This window comes from Lipotes vexillifer, unplaced genomic scaffold (genome assembly GCF_000442215.2).
Source record: "Lipotes vexillifer unplaced genomic scaffold, Lipotes_vexillifer_v1.1 scaffold1309, whole genome shotgun sequence".
Lineage (NCBI taxonomy): Eukaryota > Metazoa > Chordata > Mammalia > Artiodactyla > Lipotidae > Lipotes > Lipotes vexillifer.
In genome coordinates this window covers 135,203-161,850 of record NW_006777513.1, presented here as the reverse complement: position 1 = coordinate 161,850, position 26,648 = coordinate 135,203, and the positions used below count along the sequence as shown (strand labels likewise).

The window sequence follows — 26,648 nt, the reverse complement described above, 5'->3', positions numbered from 1 at the left end:
AGATTTTGATTTGTCAATGATTTCATAGTGAAGTATACTCATAAAACAGAGACTCTGCATTGCAAAACTTGCTTTTTCTTCTCACACTAAGTTAAATTGCTAAAGTAATATCAGCAAGAACACAAAAGATAAGCATGTCTTCTCTGAAAGAGGCACTGCATCTGGAATTGGAATTAAGGCTAATTGGTTTGTGGTTCAGACTAACGTGTCACTGATTACATTAACCAACAGATTCGCTATTTGTCCTGTATGCCTGCTTGTGAAGATGCGTCTCTATCTCCTCCCTGAAGACCAGCATTCCCAGGTGCGAGTGAGAGGCCTCGTTCATGGCTTTGGACTGGATGCACATGCGGTACTGTTCGGGGGTCAACTCATCAGCACAGCGTTTCTCGTGCCAGAGGTGGAAAAGACCAGGAACTGGAGTCCGAATCACAATCAGGTCACCATGTAAGTATTTTCGATAAAGATGAACATCTTCTCCACCCCAACCTTTTACTTCCATATCAAATCCACCTGCAGGATCAAAACTCACACTGTTAAATAACTGCCTGGCAGCCAGAGCACAGTCAAACCTGATAAAGATTTAAACATTCTGCTTCAAATGAGATGGCATGGTATAATCCAAAGACACCTGAAGTAGAGGACTGACATCCTGGTTTAGAAATCCAGTTACCAGCTGACCTCTAGAAGCTCACAATCTGTTGTTGAGAGTATCAAAATGAGATTAAACACTTGAGGATACTTTGTAAACTTCAGAGTTCTATAGAAAACCTCTAGAAAGTCAAATAAAGGAGAAGGAAATATAAATCATTCACAATATCACCACCATTAATGTTTTTTTTTTTGCGGTACGCGGGCCTCTCACTGTTGTGGCCTCTCCCGTTGCGGAGCACAGGCTCCGGACTCACAGGCTCAGCGGCCACGGCTCACGGGCCCAGCCGCTCCGAGGCACGTGGGATCCTCCCGGACCGGGGCACGGACCCGCGTCCCCCGCATCGGCAGGCGGACTCTCAACAACTGCGCCACCAGGGAAGCCCCATTACTGTTTTATTATGTTTTCTTTCTATCCTTTGAGATCCAAGTTCTTCTGGGTCACAGAAAACTTTCCAGAGGGGAAAACAGAAGAAATGACCAAGGTGGACACATAGTGTTGAGAATGGGCACACAGATGATTTAAAGCCATGGAAGTGAGTGAAATTACTAGAGTTTACAGGGAAAACAGGGCCCAGGTCTAAATGCTAAGAAATGTCAATATCTAGAGGGTAAACAGGCAGAGAAAGACAAGTCAGCAAAAGAGACTCAGAGGCAGCCCCAGAAGAAGGAGAAAATTCTGGAGAATGTGCTATCACAGTAGTGAAGTGAGGAAAGCATCTTGAGAAAGAAATGGTCAAGTGTGTGCTGCTCAACTAAGAACTTAAAGAGAATCAAGTAGACCTGGCAATGTAAATGTCACTTAGAGCCTTACTTAGATCAAGGGAGATAGAGTTCACACTATTTTCAAACTGGTTTAAGCTGAACTAACTTCAAAGAAGCATGGAGAATACAAACTATTTTGAGTTTTTTGAAAAGCTAGAAAAGATTCTTAAAAATGGAGAAAAAATTAATTCTTTAATTAAAAGCTAGGTTTCCAAATTATGTCTTTTGTCAAATAATTCTGTCACTTAATTTCACTCTCATAGCATGACAATAATCCTGAGATCTCTGAAAAATATTACTTTAAATAGTCACAGCTTTACTAAATGCTATGTCTGATTATATCTTGGCTTTTCTTCCTTGTAGATACGAATAAGCTCCTCAAATATTAGAGATGGTATAAAAATAAACAGACTTCCGGTTTCTGGTCCAGCACGTACAGACCTTAGAAGTCATCACTCCATCCTGACAACAAGTAAAAAGTTGAACGAACTGAAAACTCAACAACTCTTTTCAGATCCCTCGGAGAAATAAAGTCACAGGGCAAACTGTGAAGAGACAGATAGGTGGGTAAGACAGAATCACAACTATTAGGGAAGAAATAGACTAGTAGAAATCTCCAGGGGAACGAGTACTGGGGTAGGAAAATCTGAACTGTAATTGATGAATTGCTAGAGGCTCAGTGGAAAAGTCTAAGAGGTGAAAATTCCAGAGAGGCCTGCACACTTTTGTGAGTTTTACCTCTAGGTCTACCAGGTTCTCACAGTGAAGACTGGAGAAAAATCCCCTAGCGCTTTCAGAAGGAGGGGGAAAGTAACCATTCTGAAATATGTCAGGGCATTTTGTTCTTCTTAATAAGGCCTGTGCTCAGGAAAAACTATTTTACCAGAGTCTAACCTATCTGGGGGAAGGGATATACGCAACTCCAGCCCACTCTAGCCATCCTGTCCCACCTAAGATTGGGGGCTGTGTCTGTGAAACGATTGTGAAGTTCATGGTCCAGGCTCACAGGCCCACTTAAAGATGGACTGAGACCTTATCACAGGACTACAGAATTCTTCCTCTTCTCCCACACCTTACCATCACTAAAGGCCTATTTACTGCAGTGTCCTTTACCCAGTACATCATGTTCAGCTATGAGGAAAAAAATTAGGCAAACTAAAAGTCAAAAAACAGTTTGAAGTGAGACAGGTTGGGACCTGGGACCCTTTGCTGCAGTGCTGCAGTGCTTACACCTGGACACACCTCGCCTTGAAGCAGCAAAATACAAAGAAACCGTATGGGACGAAAAATAACTGCATGAATGCGCAGTTGGGGCAAATTATGGATAGAAAGATACAAAAGATCGAAAAACCCAACTGCTACTTCTAAAGAGCCTGGAGCAAAAACTGGGTGTCAGGAGCAAAAGCAGGGAACTGAGCACACCCCCTGCACTCAACCCCACCAAGGGGTGGGCAGACCATCTAAGCCACCCCTCTGGCCCGACCCCTGGACACACGCCTACCCCCACCACGTATAAGGAACAAGCTCGCCCTGCCTCAGCGAGTGAGCAAGCAAGGGAACCTGTCCTTTGTTCTCAGTCCCCGGCTGCTGCAGCAGGGGCCCCAATAAAGCCTTGTATGAATTTCTTGTCTGGCCTCTAGTCAATTTCTATTGATTGGGGAAGGCTAAGAATCCTGGTCAGTATCAGAAGAGAAAGAGCAAACATTAGAACCAGACTCAGATATGGCAGGGATGTTGGAACTAAAGGACTGTGAATTTAAAATGACTATAATTAATATGCTAAGTGCTCTAATGGAAAAAGCAGACAACATGCAAGAACAGGTGGTTAATGTAAGCAGAGAGATAGAGATACTAAGAAAGAATCACAAAGAAATGCTAAAGATAAAAAGCAATGTAACAGAAATGAAGAATACCTTTGAGGGGCTCACTACTAGACTGGACTTGGCTGAGGAAAGAATCTCTGAACTTGAGAACAGGTGAATAGAGACTTCTAAGACCAAAAAGCAAAGAGAAAGACTGGGGGTGGGGGGTGGGGAGGGGAAGAAAAGAAAAAACAGAACAGAATATCCAAGAACTATGGGACAACTACAAAAGGTGTAACATATGTATAATGGGAATACCAGAAGGACAGGAAAGAGGGACAAGAACAGAAGCTCCAAATGAAAGAGGCTAAACTGCAAACAAGTGCTGCTGAGAGGGCAGGGGCTCCCTTTCTCACCCAGCCCACATTCATAGGGTAGAGGCTCTCCAAGAGGGAGTAGGCCCTTCTGCTCCCACCCAATGTCCTGCTCATAAAGCAGGGGTGACCCTCTGAGAGAAGTGTGCCACTATCTCCACCCCCAGGTCTGGAGCAGAGGCTCAGAGCTTTTTGTCAGGGGAAGCAGCAGTCCATAAGAACAAATGCTCCAGAGCTTTTCCCAAAGGAACTGACTTTATTTAAAAGAGAATGTGCAGAAATTCAGGCCTAAGGGGGCTCTTGAAAATACTGGAGATTCAGTGGTAAACAATTAAAAGAGGAGGCTGGTAGCCCCATTAGAACAAGCTAAAATATAGGCCAGCCAGTTTACCAGAACGAGGCAGGCAAAGAGACAGCTAAGGCAGGGAGACATCAGGGCATGTGCACAGCCCTCCTGGGGTCCAGGCAAACCTCAAAAACTACCCTGCAAAAGGGTTCGATTTAATTGGTTCAGACTATGGAGCAATTTATGTCCCAGAGCACTGTCAAATCAGCGAGCAAATTAGTGCAGCCTAATAGATAGGAGTGACATCAACAGGCATGGAAAGAGACAGTCAAAGAGAGCCCCGCTAAATCCAACGTCATCCCAGGATGGCTGTGCAACATGCCCTGATGAGTGACATGAGAAGCTTCATATTGTTGGGAGGCAGAGGGTAGGGAGACAGAATTCACTAAAATAGTAAAGCCAAGTCAATTAATAAATGAATAAGCAAAGTCAAAACAAAATACAAGCCCTGGAGGCAGGGGGAGTCAATATCTAGAATCAACACAAAATATTATCTAAAATGTCCAGTTTTAAAAAAAGTATTGAAAGAATACTGAAAAGTGTGACCCATATACCAAAAGAAAAGCAGGCAACAGAAACTGCCTGTGAGAGCGCCCAGATGTCAGTTTTAGCAGATTTCAAAACAACCATTAAATATGTTAGAAAAATTAAAAGAAATCATGCTTAAAGAAGTAACAAAGTAAGATGACAATGTCTCATTAAGAAGAGAATATTAATAAAGAGGTAGCAATGAGATTCTGGAGTTAAAAAGCACAATAACTCAAATGAAAAATTCACTAGAGCAGCTCAACAGTAGATCTGAACTAACAAAAGAAGAATCAGTGAACCTGAAGATAGATCAATTGAGATTATGCAATACAAATAGGAAAACAATGAAGAAAAATGAACAGTCTCAGAGAAATGTGGGACACCATTAACTGCTCCAACATGTATCTAATAGAAATACAAGGAAAAAACAATGAGAAAGGAGCAGTGAGAAATAACAGAGGTCAGAAGGTAGTGATGTATCCTTACTATTTTATTAAGCAAGAAATCAGGGAAAAAGGCATTAGTTTCACGTAATAGTCTTTTTTATTACTACTTGCTGATTTTCCATCATTTGTTACAGAGATAAAAAGACAAGGTGGAGGACTTCCCTGCTGGCACAGTGGTTAAGAATCTGCCTGCCAATGCAGGGGACATGGGTTCGAGCCCTGATCAAGATCCCACATGCCGCGGAGCAACTAAGTCCGTGTGCCGCAACTACTGAGCCCGTGTGCTGCAACTACTGAAGCCTGTGCATCTAGAGCCTGTGCTCTGCAACAAGAGAATCCACCACAATGAGAAGCCTGTGCACCGCAACGAAGAGTAGCCCCTCCTCGCTGCAACTAGAGAAAGCCCACGCACAGCAACGAGGACCCAACGTGGCCAAAAATAAATAAATAAAATTTTTAAAAAATTTGACTATCCCTAAATAACCATGTGTTACCACTCAGATGAGCCAAAAAAAAAAAAAAAAAAAAAGGACAAGGTGTAGGAATTTCCAAAACAAATGGCTGATTATAAAAATGAAGATAAGATGGACCTAAAAAATACATAAAATATATTCTATTAAAAAATATATATACCATGTATTCTAACACGCTGTGGAAAGGTAGCCCCTGAATGAATCAGGAGACATGGAATGAATGAATCAGGTTTCAGCCTGCTTCCTTAAACTAGGCTCTGATACTTTAATTTTTGCTGGGTGAGACTAAAGGTTCAGTGGGGCAGGTAGCTTAGACGAGATTCTTCATGGTTAGCTTTGGTTTAGGGGAGTGGATAACTAAGCCAGTGATTCCAAGTTCCCCACTCCAACTTCAACGAGAGCTAGAAAGAGTAGGCGTTTTCCCATTTGTTTTAAATACTGGGATTTTGCATTATGTTCAAGAAATCGGTGGTTTCCTCTCCAAGTAAAAAATATGAAAGCCCTTGGACTAGATAGCCCAACATTATTTCTAGCTGTAACAATTCATGAGTACACCACCAAAGCCAGGTACAGATCTTTTGTAAGAGTACTCGAAACAACTGCAAATATGGGTATTTTATTTTATCATTATGACCTCATTTTTCTATTCAAAGACACTAATTATAAGCTCACTTTGCCTTTCATATTTCCAGACTCTTCAGCTAATCTCAGACATTCAAAATTTAATAGGAAAACATTTAGATCTGAGACCTTTTATAAAAATGCCATATTACAGTATATACCTAAAGTCCTATCCTTAAATGTAAGGTATACTTACCAATGGTCAGGAAATCTGATCGATACTGACAAGTCATTCCAAAGCCAAAATCTCGCCAAAAGCCAGAATCCTTTTTGTGAACCTTAAGTTTAAAAAACAAAATTCAATTTAATCCCTCAAAAACTAGAAGTAGTTTCAATCAACAATGAAACAAATTAAAATATTTTCCAAATAATACTTTTTCCTGTCATTTATGTGATTGATAATGGATCAGATGCCTTTATATTATTAAATCCTTACAAAACCAACAAAAATACAGTAATCCCCATGAGCATAGGATTCTTGCTACTTCTTTTTTGTTGTTTTGTTTTGTTTTATGAATTTTATTTTACTTTTTTTATACAGCAGGTTCTTATTAGTTATCTATTTTATACAAATTAGTATGTGTATGTCAATCCTAATCTCCCAATTTATCCCACCACCACCACCCCACCCCCTACCCTGCTGTCCCCGCTTGGTGCCCATACTTTTGTTCTCTACTTTCAATTTAATTTGTTCAAGGCTTGTACAAGGTACAAGCTAAGGTTACTAATAATCAAAGAATTTGATGCCTGACCTCAGGGGGCTTACATTCTGTTTAAGGAGGACACCAGTTGCACAAGCACATACCGTAATACACTGATCACTTCTACACAGTAGACCTTATTTGGTGCCTGGCCAGCATCCATTCCCCTACCGCTTTCCTAACTGTGTAAAGTTTTGCTCTGGTAATTACCTGGCCCCATGCAGCCCGTGAGCTTCAGGGACGCTCCTTCCACTTGGCAGCGTCAGACTGGGCCATGAGCACGCTACGCCAGTGAGACGGTCTCACCCTACTCACTTAGGAACTGATTAGGCATTAGACAAAGTTCAGGTCAACATGCTAAAACAGGAGGGCTATTGGGAACTTTGGAAAACAAAGCCCCCTCATTCTTCTGAGAGCTACTAGAAAAGACATTTGCTCTCTTTGGATGGTGTAGGGCAGGAGTAAGCAACCACCACCTGGCTTTGCAAATAACTGTACTGGAACAAAGCCACACTCATTTGTTTACAAATTGTCTATGGGTATTTTTGTGGTACAATGGCAGAGTTATTAAATAGTTGGAACAGGGACTGTATGGTCTGCAAAACCTAAAATATTTTCTATGTGGCTCTTTACAGAATAAGTGTGTCAACCCCTGGTGTAGGGTATAGATGTGAAGTTTGGAACTGCAGCAGTCCTTTCCCACCATGAGGGAAACCAGCTTTAAAATGGAGCAGTCACCACTGAAGTCCAAGCAGAGAAAGAAAAAGAAAATCAGGGCTTTGATGACACTGCGCCTGCAGAATGAAGTAAAAGTTGAAGCTTGATAAACCTCCTTTTAAAATTCATACATTCAACAAGTGTTTAATCTGTTGGACTTGGTTTTGGGAGCTGGGACCCAGCAGGGAACAGAGGTGACAAAATCCCTGCTACCACAGAGCCTCCGTTTTGATGGGAAAATAACCAATAAGTAAATATAGGTCTCAGGTGGTGACACATGCTGGAAAGAAAGATGCCGTAGGCTAAACAAAGAGCAAGACAGAAAGCCTATTTTAGATATAATGGCCACAAAAGGCCTCTATGGGGAGGTAACGTTTGAGCAGGGACCCTACTGAAATCAGGGAGTGGGCTACGCAAATATGTGGAGATCATTCCAGAAGCATGTACAATGGCTCTGAGGGAGGAGCTCACTTGGAGTGTTTGACAAACAGTAAAGAAACAACTGTGGCAAGAGCTCAGAAAACAAGGGCAAGAAGAATGAGGCCCCAGGTCAAGAAACAGCTATTACATTTTCCAAACATAAGTGGTATTACAGTATTTTGTAGGCTTATGGCAATGATCTAGAAGAGGCAAAATGTTAGGATAGGAGAGAGTGAAGAATGGCTGAGGGGTGCCCTTGTTTAGGCATGAGGGATGAGCTCCATGCAGTTCACTACAAAAGGACGAGCTGGCCTTAGGAAGGAATGTGGCAGTTCCTCCACTGGGACTGGAGAGAGGCTGAGAATGTGATACAGAGCCAGTGAGGCCGATGGATCTCATGACAGGAGAATAAGGAAGTGAACATCCGACTGCTTCTCTTTTCTAAATGAAACAGATATGTGGAGAGTGAGGAGTGGTGAGGGCTGCTGGGAGGCGTGAGAAGGATAGTGTGGCGGGCTTGGAGGACAAAGAGTGGGTGGACTAGGGTAAGGCACAGGATTTCCCGGCAGTCTGGGACTCCTGAGGCCTGTGGTCATGTTTAAAGCTATGCTGTGTAGTGGGACTCTGTGTCTCTCACTCTCCACATTCTGCTGCTCTGGGGCCTGGTTGACAGAGTTGCCCTTAACCAGGTTAGGGTTCTAAGAGAAAACACTGGAAGGAGTGAGGGATGAAGGAGGTGAGCGTATGGCAAAAAAGAGGTTGTGGATAACAGCTGACCATGGAGTCTGAGTTGGGTAAGGAGGGAAATGAGGATAGGATATGGATGTGAGGAGGGTGACAGAGAGGAGAGAGGCAGGCACCTCACCCAGGCTGCAGCATCCTGAAACAGCTTCCTCCAAGAAATGAAGTTAGAGCTGGGATCTGAGAGATAAGTAGGAGTTAGTCAAGTGAAAGATGTGCTGGGAGAAAGTTCCAGGCAAAGGAACGGTTTACGCAAAGGCCTGTGATGGAAGAGAGCACTGTGGGTGAAAGATGGTGGGACTAAACACTGGGGTCAGAAGTAGAGGTGCCCATAAATGTGGAGCAGGGCTCAGGAAACTTTTATAGAGAACTGGACAGTAAATATTTTAGGCTCTGCAGAACATAGAATCTCTGTCTCAACTACTCAACTCTGTCACTGTAGTGTGAAAGCAGTCACTAACAATTAAATAATCAAATGAACACGTTGTGTTCCAAAAAACTTTAAGGCCACTGAAATTTGAATTTCATATAATTTTCATGTGCCATGAAATATTATCCTTTTAAAAATACTTTTCAACCATTCTTAACTCATGGGCCATTCAAAACTAGGCAGCAGGCCAGATCTGGCCTGCAGGCCACAGACTGCTGACCCCTGGCCTAGAGGGATCAGCAGGGCCACATCAGAGAGAACTATGTGTGCCTGGTCACATGGTTTGGGCTTTATTCTAATGGTAATGGGGGTTCTCTGAAGAGTAGGAGCAAAAGGAGTAATGTGGTCAGATGATGTTTTTGGAAGATCATTCTGGATGATAAGGGAGAAGAGATAAGGAGAGAGAAGAGGTAAGAAGGCAAGAATGGAGGCAGTGAGGCTGGTTAAGAGGCAACAGTTATAATCTGGGGATAAGAGGCTGGTGGTATAGACTGTCATGGTATGTCCAGAAAGAAAAAAAATTTGATGGATGTAGAAAAGATTTAGGACACAGAATTGACAGAAGTCAGCAAGTGACTCAATGGGCAGGAGCAGGGGATGAGACGGAAGGATCATCCAAGGATGACAGCAGACTGTTGTCCTGACAATGGGTATGTGACGGTACCTCCCCCACAAGAGCAGGCAGGAACACGGGGCTGGGGGCAGGGGAGGACCAGCCCAGAGATGGATGATATGGAGCTAGGTTCTGCACACAATGAATTTCAGTGATCTGTAGGGCAACCACAGACTGGAAGTTCTTGCAGATAGCAGGAATATAGGAATATACAGGTCTGTAGAGGAGGCAGCTTTTGAGAAGAGTGGGACAGTCTGAAAAAGCTGCTGTGCAGAATGGGAGAACCACTCCGGAAAACAGAATGAACCAGGCAGTACTGAGGACTTGGCTCAAGTAGGAGCTAATAAATAAAATACAAATTTTCCTTTAAAATTTGGCGGGGGGCGGAAGGCTTCTTCCTGAGGGCAGGACTTTTTGTTAATTTTGCTCGCTATTAATTTTGCTCACTGCTATATCCCTATACCTAGAACAATGCAAGGCACAGGATAGGCTTTCAATAAATACTTGTTAAATGAATAAATAAATTTATAGAGGCATAAGTTTTGTGGCAAAACCAAGATTGGGCTCTAATATTCTTATCTCCTTTGTCAAAAAATATATAATATATATAATCCTGGTGCAAAGTATTAAAACATCCACTCTGACATTTCTACCCCAGGTCAATTCTGATTTTATAAATATTATGACTTCATTTATAACTTTAGTTTCTTTAAAAATTCTTCAAATATTATCAGACTTGGGGAAAAGAGTCATTGGTTTTGTTAGATTTTTAAATCAGCACATTTTCACTGAGGAAAAGTAGAAGGAAACTCATATTGTCTACAACCCCTGACTGTTAATATTTTTTTACATTTTATTCTTTCTCCTAAGCATGTGGGAGATGCAGCTATCCACACATAACCTACATCTCCAGCCCTCAGCTGCTCACAGACGGCAGGTTCATGAATCCCCCTGGCAACTTGGCATTTTCCCTTGGACGTCTGATAACCAACACACACCTACCATGCTCAAATTGAAGTCCTGATCTCTCCTCTTGCCACACCTGTCTTTCCCTCACTCCCCACATCTAATCCACCAGCAAGCTCTGTCAGTTCTGTCTCTAAATCATAGCCAAACCTTTCTCCACAATCACCATCCTCACCCAAGCCACAGCACCGCCCCTGGTCTACTGCAAAAGCCTAACTGGCTACATTCTCCAAAGAACCAAAACTCCCAAGGCTTTCTCTCACACTTACATAAAATTCAAACCCCTTACAGGGGTATAGCAAGCTCTACACGACCTGGCCCACCTCTGTGCCCGCTTGCTCCCTGTGCTCCAGCCACCTTAGAAAATCTACTAGCTGTCTTTCTGCCTGGCACTGCCTTCCCCAGTCACTGTGTAGCAGGTTCCCTCCTTTCATTCGGAAGCCCCTCCAACAGCCCGATCTCAGAGAGGCCTTTCTGACCCAACGCAACACAGATACCACCTAATCACTCTTCACAACGCAGCCTGTTTTAATGATCTGCATGGTATTTGTTAATTGATTTTATTGTCTGTCTTTTCCTACCAGACTAAAGATTCTTGCGAACAACAATCACATCTGTACGGTTCTACGTGCTGGGGTTACAGTGGTGAATAATGGCTGGCACAGAATGGACATTCACTATTTGATGAACTAATATAACAGAGTGGAGACTATGGAGCCACAGTGCCCGGGCTCCTGGCCCCATCCTGGCCAGCTGTGCATTAGGGGAGGGGCACTCATCCATGCACAGCTGTCTCCTCATCTGTAAAATAGGGCTAATAATAGCACCCACCTCAAAGGTTGTTACAGGATTAAATGAGTTAACGTGTATAAAAAACAGCACAGTACCTTGCACGAACAAAAGGGTACATAAAAACACTAGCTATTATAGCATTAAAATATCTAAAATATATATACACCTTTTACCATTTTTTAACTTCACATTTACCTCTACGTTTACGCCGTTGTATTTATTTCCATTTCATGAACATTTTCCTCTTGACACACAACATTCACCACAGTATATACTGTAATTCAATTTATCATTTTATTATTAGAGTTTTGCTTGCTTTCAATCTTGTCAATATTATGCATATTGCTACTCTACACCTCTGATTATTTCCTCAGGAGAGACTCCTGGGAGCGGAAATTATTGGATCAGAGGGATGAACCTGTTTGAAAACTCCTGACCCAGAAAGCTCACCTGCATTCCCACACCACTGGCAGGGACGGAGGAGCCCCTACCCCACCAGCCTCACTCACATGGCTGTTTTTAAAAACAGCTATTTCACAGCAAAAGAAAAGTATCACACTGCTGTTTTAATGCATTCTTAGTAAGAATGACTATTTAAATATGTTTACTGTGAATTATTATCAAATGCCTTTTAACTATTTTTTTCCTATTTGGTGTATTTCCTATTTACTTCTAATACAACTTTAAATATTATGGAGAGCAAACTTTTGTCTTATGCTTTTTAAGTGAGAAGAATGAAGCTTAGAAAGGTTAAATAACTTGCAATGGTTACAAACTGGTGAAACTACAATTTGAAATGGAAGTACTTAAACTTATTTTTCTATACAACATCTTAGAATGAATCCACTTTCAAATCATTCTTCACCCACCTCCTCCCAAACCAGACAAGAATATTCGCTCTTCACCCTCATAGGTTGAGTCCATTTTGCACTTCTTCTGGTTTGTTTTTCCAAGTAAAATTTTTTATAAATAAACTTTTTATTTTGAAATAATTTCAGATTTACAGAAAAGTTGCCACATAGTAAAGAGTTCCCATATACTTCTCTTGTAGCTTTTAGCTTCCCCTAAATGTTATTATCTTACACCGTTGTGGTACATTTGTCAAAACTAAGAAACCAACAATGGTATATTACTATTAACTAACTGCAGACTTTGTTTGGATTCCACCAGTTTTTCCTTTAATGTCCTTTTTTCTGTTCTAGGATCCAGTCCAGGCGACCATATTGCATTTGGTGTTATGTCTCCTTAGTCTCCTGAGAAACTGTGACATTTTCTCAGTCTTGTTTTTGATGACCTTGACAGCTTTGAGGAGTAATGGTCAGGTATTTTATAGGATGTCCCTCAATTTGGGTTTGTCTGAAGTTTTTCTCATAATTAGGCTGGGGTTATAGGTTTTTGGAAGAAAGACCACAGGGGTGAAGTGCCTTTCTTGTTACATCATATGAGGGGGTACATGACAACACTAGTATTGTTAACCTTCATTACTTGGTTTAAGGTGGTGTCTGCCAGGTTTCTCTGTTGAAACCTACCAGTTTTTCTTTTTTCATAGTTTCTTTGGAAGTGAGTCACCTAGCTCCACCTTCTGGAAAAGGGAGTATCTATAAGTTATTTAGAATTTGGTAGGGAAGATCTCTTTTCCCCCTATCTAATCTAATCAACCTATCAATCTACCCAGTTCATTCATTATTATTAATTATTTACTCACTCACAAATTTATTTATATCAGTATGGACTCATGGATATTTATTTTATGCTGGCGTTATAATCCAGTACTAGGTTATTTATTTTGTTGCTCAAATTGTTCCAGCTTTGCCACTGGGAGCCCTTTCAGGCTCTTGTGTCCCTCTGACATACCCTCATCCTTTTGTTGTTTGAATATCTCCTTACTTTCTAGAGCTACAGGATGCTCCAGGCTCCTCTATTTCCTGTCCCAGCACTAAGATCTGGGAGCTGGGTATGTCTTTTACTCTAAAGATGGCGCTGCTTCTGGGTTTCTTGGGACAAAGTTAGGTCATACATGTATGTATACCATGTATATACCCTTTGACTTTTTAATCCTAAATTGCTATTAACTTATTTTTTATTATGTGTTTCATCAACAACTATTTAAAGAAACTAAAGTTTTACTAGGTTCTTGCTGTTGTTGACCACTTTTTAAAAATAATTTATTTTAAATAAAATTTTTTTGGCTGCGTTTAAATAAAGTTTTTTGGCTGCATTGGGTCTTTGTGGCTGCTCAGAGGCTTTTCTCTAGTTGTGGCAAGCAGGGGCTACCCTTCGTTGTGGTGCGCAGGCTTCTCCACTGCGGTGGCTTCTCTTGTTGGGGAGCACAGGCTCTAGGTGCATGGGCTTCAGTAGTTGTGGCACTCGGGCTCAGTAGTTGTGGCTCACGGGCTCTAGAGCACAGGCTCAGTAGTTGTGGCGCACGGGCTTGGCTCTGCGGCATGTGGGATCTTCCCGGACCAGGGCTCGAACCCGTGTCCTCTGCGTTGGCAGGTGGATTCTTAACCACTGCGCCACCAGGGAAGGCCCTGACCACTGTTTTATTCTCAGGTCTTCCTCTTTCAATGTGCTCATTCTCATTCTGCTGAATTAGAAAATGTCTGTGAGAAATAAACTCTGAGTTCTTCAGTGTTCAAAAATGTCTATTTTGCCCTCAAATTAGTCAAATATGGATTCTATAATTGAAGTTATTTTTCTTCAGAATTTTCAAGGTATCATTTTATTATCTTCTAATACCAATATTATCACGAAGGCCGCGAGTGCCAACCTATTATTCCTTTGTAGACAAGCTAGGTTTTGCTATTTTTGGCGTCTCTGGAAACTATTAGGATTGTCCCTTGACTTCTGTTCTCAAATGCCAGAAGACTTATCTTTTCTTAGTTCTTTGAAGTTTTCTTCTATTTCCTCCCCTCTCTATTCTCTTTTCTTTCTCTTCTGGAACTCCTATTAAACAATCTGGGAGCTTCTGAATTGATTTCCCACATCTCAATTTTTCTCTCACATTGTCTCTTGGCCTGTCTGCCAGTTTATAAACTATTTCAACTGTGACCATCTGCTATTCAGCCCATTTACTGAGTTTTATATTTTCACAATTTCCAAGTTCTGACTCTATTTTTAGCAACAAATAGTTTTACAAAATTAACATTTTCTCTAATTTCCTTAAACATATATTTAAAGTTGTTTTCTATCTGTATTCATATTCTCATATGTTAATTTTTCTATTTATTAAAATTTGGTGCCTCTTTCATTGTGTTAGCTTCCCTCAAATGTTTGGCTAGCTGTGGTTAGCTGCTACTCATTTTTGTTTCAAAAATCATTGTTCAAAAACCCCTGGTTGTTAGCTATGATTACAGGGGTCTATCTCCAGCAATAGTGAAGGAGGGGCTAAACGTGGTCTTGGGCAAAATGTGCCAACAACAGCTCACCTCTGGAGTCTGGGGCTCCCTATCCACCCTACAACTCAGTATTCCTAGGACCCTACCCTGCCTTTCTAGCTCCAGGGACCACACACACTGCCTCAGCCTGTAGGTCAGTGCCTGTGATGCCTGCTGTTCAGCACACCTTCCAGAGAAGCACAGATACTCTACCACTCCCTGTCTTCTATGAGCTCAGAGGATGCAAGGCAGCCCCATCTTCAGTGTTGTCCTGAATATGTTTCAGACTGTTCTCTCCTCCATTAATCAACCCTATGACAACTATTGTCATCTTACAGAAATTTCTCAAAATTTAGATCTCCTAATGGCACTTCTCTCATTCTCCAATACGAATATGCCTTTTTATTTTTAATAATTCACTTCTACAAAGGATTTAGGGTGTCAGATAAGGCAGATGTAGATGCTCAGTTTGCCACTTTGACCCCATTTGTATCTATATTCCTAAGTAATACTGGCCTACAGATAAGGTAGAAGTGTGTGTGTGTGTGTGTGTGTGTGTGTGTGTGTGTGTGTGTGTGTGTGTGTGTATGTTTATGTATACATGCTTTGCCACGGGTTGGTATGAAGATAATGCTGGCCTCTTATAATATATTAAGTAGATCATATGGCACTAATACTATCTGTTCTTTGAAAGTTTGGAAAAACTCACCAGTGAAACATATCTACGTATCTGCAGGTTAAATGTTTGATAACTGTTCTAATATTTTAAATTGCTCTTCGTCTCTTCAGAGCTTCCATCTCTTTTATTTATAAAATACTAACATGAGCTTTTATAAAATATTAACACGAGGGACTTCCCTGGTGGCCCAGTGGTTAAGACTCCATGCTTCCAATGGAGGGGGCGTGGGTTTGATCCCTGGTCAGGGAACTAAGATCCCGCATGCTGTGTGGTGCAGCCAAAAATAAAATAAAATAAAAGTACAAAAAAAAAAAATTTACATGAATTTAGTTCATGCTAATATTTTATAAACTCTCAAATCTTTCCTTTTATTTAGAATTTTTGAAACTTACTATATGAAATAGATTTCTCTTAATGTTTTCTTATTCTAATTTTGTACGTTGTTGTTTTTTCTATTTTACCCTGAATCTGCCCACTTTATGATTACATTTTTTCTGCACATAAAGAATAAGCGCCTATATTTGTCAATCTATTATTTTTGGTTCATTAATTTCCACCTTTATCTTTATTTCTTTCCCGGAGTTACTTTTCACTTTTTAAACATGTTAAATTGTCTTCTTGGTTCATTTGTTTCCTTTTTGTTCTTAATGTTAACAATAGAAGATTAGGCTAAATGCAATATAGTGTCCTGGACTGGATCCTAGAACAGAAAGAGGAGGTGTAGTAGAAAAACTGGTGAAATCCTAATAAAATCTATAGTGTAGTTAGCAGTAACTTACCAATGTTAATTTCTTAATTTTGACAAATGAACCATGGCTATGTAAGATGTAAACAACAGGGGAAACTGGGTGAAGTACAGGAACTCTCTATACTATCTTTCCAACTTTTCTGTAAATCTAAATTATTCCACACATTTATTTAAATTTTTTTCAAAACTTTTGTAACTTTGTCAATTACTGTAAGTTCTGATATATGGCATCCCCATTCCAAGACTTTCTAAGTAACTTCCCATAGTATATTATTCCTTCTTATTTATTTAGTAGATTTAATTTCCAGTTAGTAAGGTTTCTAAAATTAAAATTTATTTTTAGTATTACTAAAAATAAGTTGGTAGAAATGACCGTACAATTTTCACAATCTAGAATCTGAATTTTTCTCTCTAGCCTAAACTTTTCTGCCCACCCCGCAACCTCCTGCCAGAATCACACTTTATGGAGGGAGTACACTATGAAAGTGTGTTCATAGTAACTACAGTTTTTAATTGAAACTATGTTTTCTGTTTGTGAAACAAACATAAAGGAACCAGGCAAGGATCTCTGAGACTTTTCATAACCGATAGTAAGAGTCTTACCAGCTGCTGTTCCACAGGCGGGGGCACATCCAGATTGGCATAAACAATGGCAGGGTTGTAAAGACTAAACACCACAGGGTAAAACACCTTCTTACCTATAAATTAAAATATGTTTACATCACAAAAAGAAGTAATAAAATAAAGCACTGATCTTTATTGTAATATCTACTATGACTTTGTTAAAGTGTTTCTTTGTTATATATGATGATCTTATTTTATTTTGTATTTTATCAATGTTCAGGTTATTGAAACCTCATGTTGATGAACATGATGATGATTTTATAACATATCAGTAAGTTTGGCTATGAAACTATAACCTTGCAAAAGAACAGAGAAAAAAAGACTAAACGGTGCTTTATTCCCTTTTGACATGTTTATTCCCGTTGACTCTGGGGCGATGCACAAAAGCATTCTCTCACCTGTTCTGAGGTGAACCATTTATTAATCATTATTTCATCGAATTAGCAGTAACAGATGTAGGTTAACCTCTGACAATCACCAAGAAACTTAGAAACTTCTGTTAAACTCACCCTTCAAAATGAATCATAAAAACAGTGAATCCAAAGGATATTGTATAATGGATACATAAAGAATAATTAGAATATAGAACTGCAGACAGATCTAAACAAGATTTGAAAAACTTGGGAAGATGGAGTTAAAAATACATGATGTAACAGCCCCCTCAAAAGGCCTTGTCATTAGCATTCAGATTGTTAGCACTGAAGGGACCCTTTAAGGCTAACTAACTAGCCCATCTCCTCTCAATAGAGAACCTCTTGCTGAGACTGGCCTCAATCAGACGTGATAATATGTAGCACTCAGAAATTGTCAAGGACCCTGTAAGTAATGTGGCAGCCTTTTTATTACAAGATCCCCAGCAGATGTTCATCTCATCTTCATTAAAACCCACTTAGGGAAGGGGAGCTCAATTTCCCAGAGGCAAATCTATTTCTTTTACATTAAAGAAATAATGTAAAATATATTTTTTTGCCTGGTAAAAAAAAAAGGTAAATCTAACCCTTTTTTACCCACTTGACTCTCAGAAAGTTCCTGACAACCATCCCTAACCAAATTGATTAATAAGAAGATGATAATTTGTACGATATGAGTAGTTCTATATAAAAAAACATTTACTATGAGATTTTTTTAATATAGAAAACTTCCTTTTCACATTTAAAATAATATTTGATATATAAAAATGTCATTTGCTCTTAACATTTTCAAAAAATACGTACAACATAAAACAAAGTATAGTAATCATCCCAAAATGCACAGTCTGGAGACCAAGCACCATCTGTATCTAGACCTCTGCGTGAGTGCATGCCTGCTTGTGTGTTGGCACCACCTGCCTGAGGTACAGTGCTTCTGAATCTCACACATCACACTATCACTTTGCTCTTTTTTGATGGGTGCTACTTCCTCCTTGTCAATTTCAAGACTTATTTCTTTGCATTTGTTTATCTGAATCCAAATGTATACACTGGAATCTGGCCATAATAGAACAAGGGGTATGAACTTCAGAGGGGCAAATTTTCACTTTTCTACTTAATATTCCAGCTAAATTACACCAAAAAAACCTTTAAAAAACATAATTAACTTGATTCAAAATATGGGATGTGCTGACATTGTTCTAAATTCTACACTCAACTCACCTACTAACATTTTACCCACCTGGCTCAGCATTTAACCGGCAGCTGTTAAGGAATTCGGCTGAGAAATATATATCAACATCGCAGAAAAACATCAAGACCTCTCCCTTGTCCCAAGCTCGGGCACCCACATTTAGTCCTCGTCCACGATTAAATTCTTCATTCAATGAGACCAAGGTGTAATTGTGAAAATTAGACTCACTATGAGGAAAGCACATACAACAAATGGTAAGTCCCACTTAAAGCTGACTCTCTTAATGCAACTTACAAAATATATTTTACTTTCAGGTATTTATTATGTTGGGTCTACATTCATATAAGGAAAGACAATGATCAGTTTCATGTGTATGATCATCATCATCAGGGACAGACAGTCAACTAAATGCCCACGTTTGAGGCAACATGCTAGTGGTGCGAAGTTAGTAAGTGTTGAGGGGCCACTACTCTTCAGGATCTTAAAAACCTACTGGGGAGGTAAGAAATATACACATGGAAAAACAGCATAATATTTGGTAATAAATAATGCAATCCACATGAATGATACATACAAAGAGTGCTCTTCTCTCTAGTTCTTCAGATCTTTGCTCAAATGTCCCCTTATCAGAGGGATCCCCTCATGCTACATGTGAAGTAGCCCTGACCTCCCTTTTCTTTCACCTCTATTCCCTTGCCCAGCTTTGTTTTCCTCAGTACCACCAGGAATGTTTGTTTCAGTGTCTCCCACTAGAATGTAAGCTCCATTGAGAGCAGGGATTTTGTTTTGTTCATTACTATGGACACAATGCCCCTCAAAGGGTAGGAGTTCAATAAATATTTTCTGAATGAATGAATGAACAGCAGTTCTGAGGAAAAAAGATTGCTTTTGTCTGAAGTAGTTAGAGAAGACGTTAGAAACAGAATTTAAGTTATGCCTTAGTTAAAATCCTGAATTCGGCGGTGAGTGTAAAGGTCATTCCAATTAATTATTCTCAAAGGCAAGGAGGTAAGAAAGTAGAAAGTTTTTTTAAAGAACAGGAATCAGACAAGTCAAACTGGAACACAGGGATTCTAAAATGGAACAATGAGAGAAGACCAGAAAAGGGTCAGACTAAGGAGTACCTTCCATGAGAAGTTGAAGAACTTGGTCAGTGTTCTAAAGTCAAGGAGGAGTCAGGGTCTTTCCACCAGGGCAGTGGTTTATCACAGCCAAGTCCATGCACCCACAGCATCAGAATTCCCCGGGAACAGGTCAGAAATACATATTCTCAGGCCCCACCCCAGGCCCCTGAATCAGATACTAGGGGAGGAGCTGAGCATCTGCGTCTCTCCTGGGACAAGTCACTCCAGGTTACTGATGTTAAAGTTGGAGAACTGCTGCACTAGGGAACAGCTGGATCAAAAAAGGAACATTTTTAAAAGATTACTCTTAAAATAGTATAGAATGGGAAACGGAGAGACGGAAGCAAAGACTCAAACAGTGCATGGAGTGGACTCCAAGTACTCTGAGTGCCCATGCCTCCCCTGCCCCCTTTATAGGTTGTAAATCTCTCCCTTCTTTTGGGGAAACTGCTGATCACCACCTCACACTCCCAGCACCAAGTGGAGGAACTAATCACAGAATACCCCAACCGCAGTAATTTCCTAGGGGCAAGGACCAGACTCAAGCTGGGCTAATCAAAATACCCCCACCCCACCTGGCCATAGTGACTGGCTCAAGAGTGGGCAAAAGTCCTTCCCTGGCATTCTCTCAACTGGATCAGGGAGAGAGCTCTTTCCTCTCTGATGGCAAAGCTGAGAAGATGTGAGCCCAGAGCCGCCAACAGCCATATACCTCACATGTGGAAGAAGCCAATCTGCAACAGGAGAATGAAGTCAACATGCAGAGAAAAACAGACAAGAAGAGAATTCTGATGGTATTCAAGTCTCTGGTTCCAGTCCCTAAGATACCAAAGCTGTTTTGGTTTTCTTCTCATTAAATTTGGTTATAATAATCCCTTTAATTCTGGGAGTTATCCAAGATTCTTCAATAATGCTCCCATTTTCCTCAGCCAAATTCAAGATAAGTTTCCGTCATTTGCCACAGAGGAGTCTTGATTAATGCAGGGACAACTTCAGTAATACCAACATGAGTCACTGGTACTTAGTAGGTGATCTGAAAATGGTGAGGAGGGAAGAGACAAAGGGAAGAAATGGAGGGAGGGGAGCGTGGGTTAGAGCGGTGGCAGCAGCAAGGAAAGGACAGAACAGAGGTCCTGTGCGGTGAGCAGAAACCGATTAATCAGAGGTAGAGAATGAGTGAAAGACGCTGGCCCTCAGACATCAAGCCCAGGGAATCACGAGAACCTTCGTCTGAACTGAAAGAGGGCCATCAGGAGGAGGAGCCAGTGAAGGCGGAGGAGGAGACAGTGTTTGTTTTTCCTACTCCAATGCTGTGAGAGTCCCTTTGGGGTAGGGACTGCAACTCCCTCCTCTGTGCCCAGTCCTATCCCAACCACCCCAGTTAGACTCCCGAGCAGTGTACCTGGAACATAGTCGGTGGGACTCAATGAATGTTAGTTGAACGATTCGAGAAGAATGGCCGGCCAAAGCTGGACTCTTAGGGAATGGCCACAACTAGCAGAAAGGTAAAGAAGCAAGTAAAGGATACAGAGTTGATGTGGTCAGAAAAGTCAATCAACCTATATCTTACATTATTAACACATCTACATTTACAAAATATTTACAATTTTACAAACATCAGAGGAGAGGTTCAAGAAGGAAGTACTGGTTAGGTATCAAATGTAAGAAAGCAAAGAGGATCACAGAGAAAAGGCTGAATTTGGCAGTTAGGTCATAACTCTGGGCCCATAACTTAGAGATGAAAAGGCTGAGAAGCTACAGAATTAATAATGGAGTATTAAGGAATTACTAATTCATTCATTCAAACCTCTGAGCACCTACTGTGTGCCAGGTACTATATGAGTTGCTTGGTTAGATAGCTACTGTTTTGTGAGGTTCAGATGTGAAAGGACAGAAAGCTAATAGCAGTTACTGGGTACTGTAGAGTCAGGTGGGGGTCTCTTAAGGATAGGGGAGACCTAAGCTCATGTGCAGGGTGAGAAGGAACTTAGGAAAATGGAAGGAAAGAAAAGTGGCAAGCAAGAGAGAGAGACAAGCTCAGGAGATGATATCCAAGTGAAGGGATTAGATTTAGAACAAGGGAAACAGCTGAAAAAGAAGGAAATGGAAGAATAAATGGAGGCAAATATATACAAGGTGAGTGGGCCGCAGAGTGAGAGCACCCTAATCATGCCACACTGCCTAAGAGGTTAAGGGAAGATGAGTCATTTAGAGTGAACTTAGGGGTGAAATGAGGAACTTACTAGCACCACCACTCACATGCTCAGCCAACTTTTAACAGCAGCTATTCAAAATTATTCATACATTAAGTATCTGAAATTCTCATTCTTCTATTATTATATATAAAGGACTTCAATGTGGACATGGCTCACCAACCTTGTGACAGATTCTAGGATAGACTTGACTTTAGATAGTCCTTCTTTACCAAAATACACCACTGTGAGATGAATTCTCTTGTCCTGATGAATACATACATCCCTAACAGAATTGAAAAATAAAGTTCATTCAGGAAAATATATGAGGCACTACTCATTCAGAAAGCAATCACATGAAGCTTTAACAAGAAAACAAATGAAACATTACTCATTTAGAATGAAATCACACAGAGCTTTAAGTAAATATAAAACTGGCAATATTGCTGAATTTTGCCATATTTCAAAACATTTTTGGAACTTTTGCTTTGGTATTGCCTTCAGAAGCAAATTATAAGCTAGTCAAGGAAATAAGTTCAATCAGTTCAAAACCAAATAAATAAATAACTCAAGTTTGGGGTCAAGAGTTACTTTGTCTTCAGATTGGCTAATTAGAGAAATTACACTTATCATCAAGGAGTAAATATTTGTCATGATTGAGATTAGTAACTGTAAAGAATAATGTAGCATCTGAAGGTAATTCCAAGAAAGGAAATTAAAAAATGCTTTAGGAAATCAGATCTCAAGTGAGCAACTTCAAAAACATAAAACTCATTTGGAAGCATGACTTCTAGATATTCTGCAACAGAACTGTGTTAACTAACTTTTACATCCAACAACAACAATGAGAACAAAGATTGGGACTACAAAGAATTAAAACTATCATATTAAAGTATTAAAAACATGACAATTGTTCAATTAAAACAAAAAAGTAAAACTTTCCTAATATGTAGTTGTTAATTTTTTAACACTTCAGCATTTAAAAATATCCAAATTTAATGATTAAAAAAGAGAAAAAAATTCTTTTAAAAACTGCTATAGTCTCTGCTTCCCAAGACGGAATAACATTCTCCCACGTTTACTTCAATATTTGTACTTCTAAAATTTCTTTAAATTTTGAAATTCAAATTGTTCTCAGGGAATTTTCTGGGGAGATAGTAATGCTCTATATCGTAACTGGAGAGGCAGTTACATGGGTGTATACATTTGTCAAAAGTCATGAAACCTCTATCCTTGGAATATGTAGATTTTATTGTATGTAAGTTACACGTCAATAACTTTATTTTAAAAAATTCAACTTGTCCTAAAATGAATTCAAACACAATTATAAAGGTAATCAAATTTAGTTTCTAATGGTTGTCACCCTCAATTTACTTCACAGTTCAAGTTGTAACACAACATACTATACATGCCTTAAGAAAAAAGGGAATATCAAAACATAAAGTTCCCTAAAGCCCAAAAAATTGTTCTGTAATTCTAAGTAATCATACTCAGTGAAGGTAAATTAAATAAAATGGCATGAAATGTGCTTTTTTTTTTTTTTAGGAGCGCTCAGTCAAATCACTAAGCCCCGGGAGTTACCTGAAGTTCTGCATAAACTGTGCAAATGCTTCAGTTCTTTCAGCAAGCGGCACAATGATATTAATAATTGATCTAGTAATGTCAATCATCTCGCTCTTCACTTTCATGAGAGGTCCAAAAGGGCGGAAGAGAGTCACATGTCTATATTCCGTAAGGTCTGCTTTCTTAAAAAAGAGTTCATACAGTGTGCCCTTATCTCTCTCAGTGCGATAATAACCTAAAGGAAAGAGTTAGGAACAAAGATGTCTCCGTGTCAAAGTTTACAAGTTCAATATGACTACTGATTTTACTCAAAGATCAAAAGTGTGATACCAGACTTGTAGGGTTTTTATATATTTGTGAAAATTTTATCCCCACAGTATAGTCAACAACAACTGTTTCTTTAAAAGGAGAGGTTAAAAAAATGTTCACCACTCTGCTATATTACTCAACCCATGAAATATGCTCCAAATGACAATGATTCCTTTCCAGATATGACTTTAATAGCAGAGTCTATCAACACAGAAACCAAATGATGAAAATAAAGAAATTACTTCTAGCAATATTAAATTCTAGACCTGACAGTCAAATCATCTATTACTTGGTTCAGCTTAACAAAAATGAATTGAGTGCATTTGTGTCAGGCACTGATGGTATAAAGAAGGCTACATGGTCCCAGTTTTTTGGAAGGGTCAGTCTAGTGAGGAAGACAGAAAAATAAAGAAATAACAATATAGTGATATACACATGCAAACACACAAGACTCTGGAGAGAATGAAGTCAGACAAAGAAAAATCAGTATAAATTTAAACATGGTGATATGAGACACCTTTGGGAATAAAGTATGGAAGTCTATTGGGCAATCTGGTTTTTAAGTGTGACACTCAGGAGAGAGGTTAGACCTACAGATGTGTGAGTCAGTCAATATCTGGAAATAAAATGGTGAACAAGATTGACTGGTCCCACTCCTCCTGAGGCTTACAGTGTATCAGAAACTACAAATCAGGAAGTGGGAAATGCCATATACTATGACAAGTGCTATGAGATGGGACACAGGGTAGAAGAAGTACTGCTATCTTAAACTTGCAGGGTGGAGATCACCTCCCAGAAGAAGTGACATCGAAGCTGAAGTCTGGTAGAGAAACAGGAGTTACTAAATCATTGTCAGTAATTATTTTTTTTGATGAGGGAAGCAGCACAATGGAGGAAAAGCAAGGGACAAAATGTGTTCCATGCAGAGAGAAATCCTGTAAGTAACAGAATCCGAGGAGATTTATAAGAAAAGCAGAAGCTGCGGAATATAAAACTGGCATAGGTTCCTTCCTTTTCAGGCAGACATGAAGACGTTTTACATATCTTAGTTATCTTATTTCCTCTGCAGCTTTCAATTCTGCCATAAGCTACAAACATACACAGTGAAAAGACAAAAAGCTGAGCTTTCAGAAAAATTACAAGCGTTTTGAAAGAAACAACCCATCAAAAATTGCAGGAAGTGACAGGGGAAAAGAGGTGGCTATAGGGAGAAGACAGCTAAAATGCCACAGAAAAGCACAAGGCCCTCCCTGATGGCCTCCAAAGGCTCAAGGTATTATATTACAGCAAGTGATACCCATGATGATTTAGGGTCAAAAAAAAAAAAAAAAAAAACCTACACGTGGTATACTGTTTACAGAATCGAGCAAAGAGAACTTTCAAGACATATTTGTATCCAAAATGGTTTTAAGTCTACAATTAAATATCTAGCAGGGGGTATTAAGATGGAGATGGGTTGGGATTTATAATTATTCCTGTTTATATTAATCAACAAATATCTTAAATTTATACAAGTGTTCCTCAACTTTTGAGTCACGTCCCATTTTGACATATAAAAATCCTATGCCCTTTCTGCAGTCTGTATTAGGAAAATAGGTTTATTTCTTTACTTTTCCAAATGCCAAATATGCTTTTCAAAACTATGTATGCCTCTTGATGTTCTGACATGTGTTTCTCCTCCACTCAAAATACAGAACGATCACTAATCTAAATTAGGTTCTTTTTCTTTCCTTCAGCAAATGGTTTTCAAATCTTGAGCCTTAGTTCATATATTTTAAAAAATATAAAAAACGAACATCAAGACCAGTTAAGACATAAATGCAAATACATATACGTGCAAATACATATACAATCCTAACAGTCCTTCAACTTGGGGAGTGTTTTGCTATATAAACTTAGATTTATTCTATTTCCCTGGTCCTTATTTTCTATTTTATCATGATCACATTATAACTTTTTGTAAAAAGCCACTTCAAATTCTTGGTGGAGTTTAGTGGGTAAAAATTTAAATGTTTTAATACTGTGGATAATGACTGACATATTATCAGCATACAATAACAGAATTTTGTCATACTAACGTAACTATAGACAACACTGTTTTCACATTACCTTCTATGAAGTCATTTTCATTAAATACCAGTTTTTCTCCAAGGGGACCATCCTCATCTTCCTGTTCATCGTCTTCATCAGGATTATTAATGACCTCCAAGCCAGCTTCAATAACTTCTACCAATTCATCTCGCTTATCTTTTCTAACTGGTTTTTCCTCAGGATGGCGAGTGAGACCCATTTCCAACTGGAATACTTTCATTAAGGTAAAACTTTCAAAGGGAATGACTCCATACTCACTAGGTAGTTTGGCTCCTATGCTAACTTCAGCTTTGTCAATTTGTGAATGAAGAAACTCTAAAAGATCACTAGGTGCTTGCTCTTTGTTGCCTTGATAGCCTATGCCATTAGCCCCTACATTCTTTCTTTCTTGCAGCGATCTCATCTTCTCACTCATTTCTTGCAATTCTTGTTTTAATTGGGCAATCTGGCGTTTCAGACTGGTTGCTCTGGTTTGATAATGTTCTTCTTGCTCCTGTAGGAGGGCTTGATAATACTCTTTACCATAATTTTCCCCAACGATACCGGGAAGAGATGCATTTCCATCAGTCTGGGGGGCACATTCCAGAAGGTACAAAAATAATATTAAACTGCAGAGTAAAGCGAGACCCAACAGTAGCCAGTGGGTCCGGGTCTGAAGAATCAATCCTCTTCTAGGCATTCTTATTAATGTGGACTTGCCTAATGAGATGTGCTCTTTGCTTGTTCATACCTTTTGCGAAAGGTTATAAAAAGGTAAAAACAAAATCAGGATTTCCATAAACGGTACCAAAATGAATTTGGCTGTAGCTTAAAAAATTTCTTCCTTCAGCAGTGAATTCTACTTGCAGAAATGAGAAATAATGCATCTTTCCTATATTGTTACCATGATATCCAGAATAAGGAAATCTGATCTACACAATCAGATAAAATCCATGACATGGGTGGTGATTTTT

The 26,648-nt window shown here is 39.6% G+C and overlaps 1 protein-coding gene across 1 annotated transcript; it reads right to left on the bottom strand.

Moving 5' to 3' along the window:
• Window positions 1–26,648, bottom strand: CSGALNACT2 (chondroitin sulfate N-acetylgalactosaminyltransferase 2). The gene is made up of 7 exons (XM_007451157.1): window positions 25,714–26,648; window positions 23,314–23,530; window positions 21,917–22,018; window positions 18,465–18,643; window positions 16,794–16,888; window positions 6,203–6,284; window positions 1–513 (listed from the first exon to the last, which is right to left on the bottom strand). Exons 1-7 carry the CDS (start codon window positions 26,372–26,374, stop codon window positions 221–223), a joined length of 1,629 nt encoding a protein of 542 aa, XP_007451219.1. The 5' UTR covers window positions 26,375–26,648; the 3' UTR covers window positions 1–220.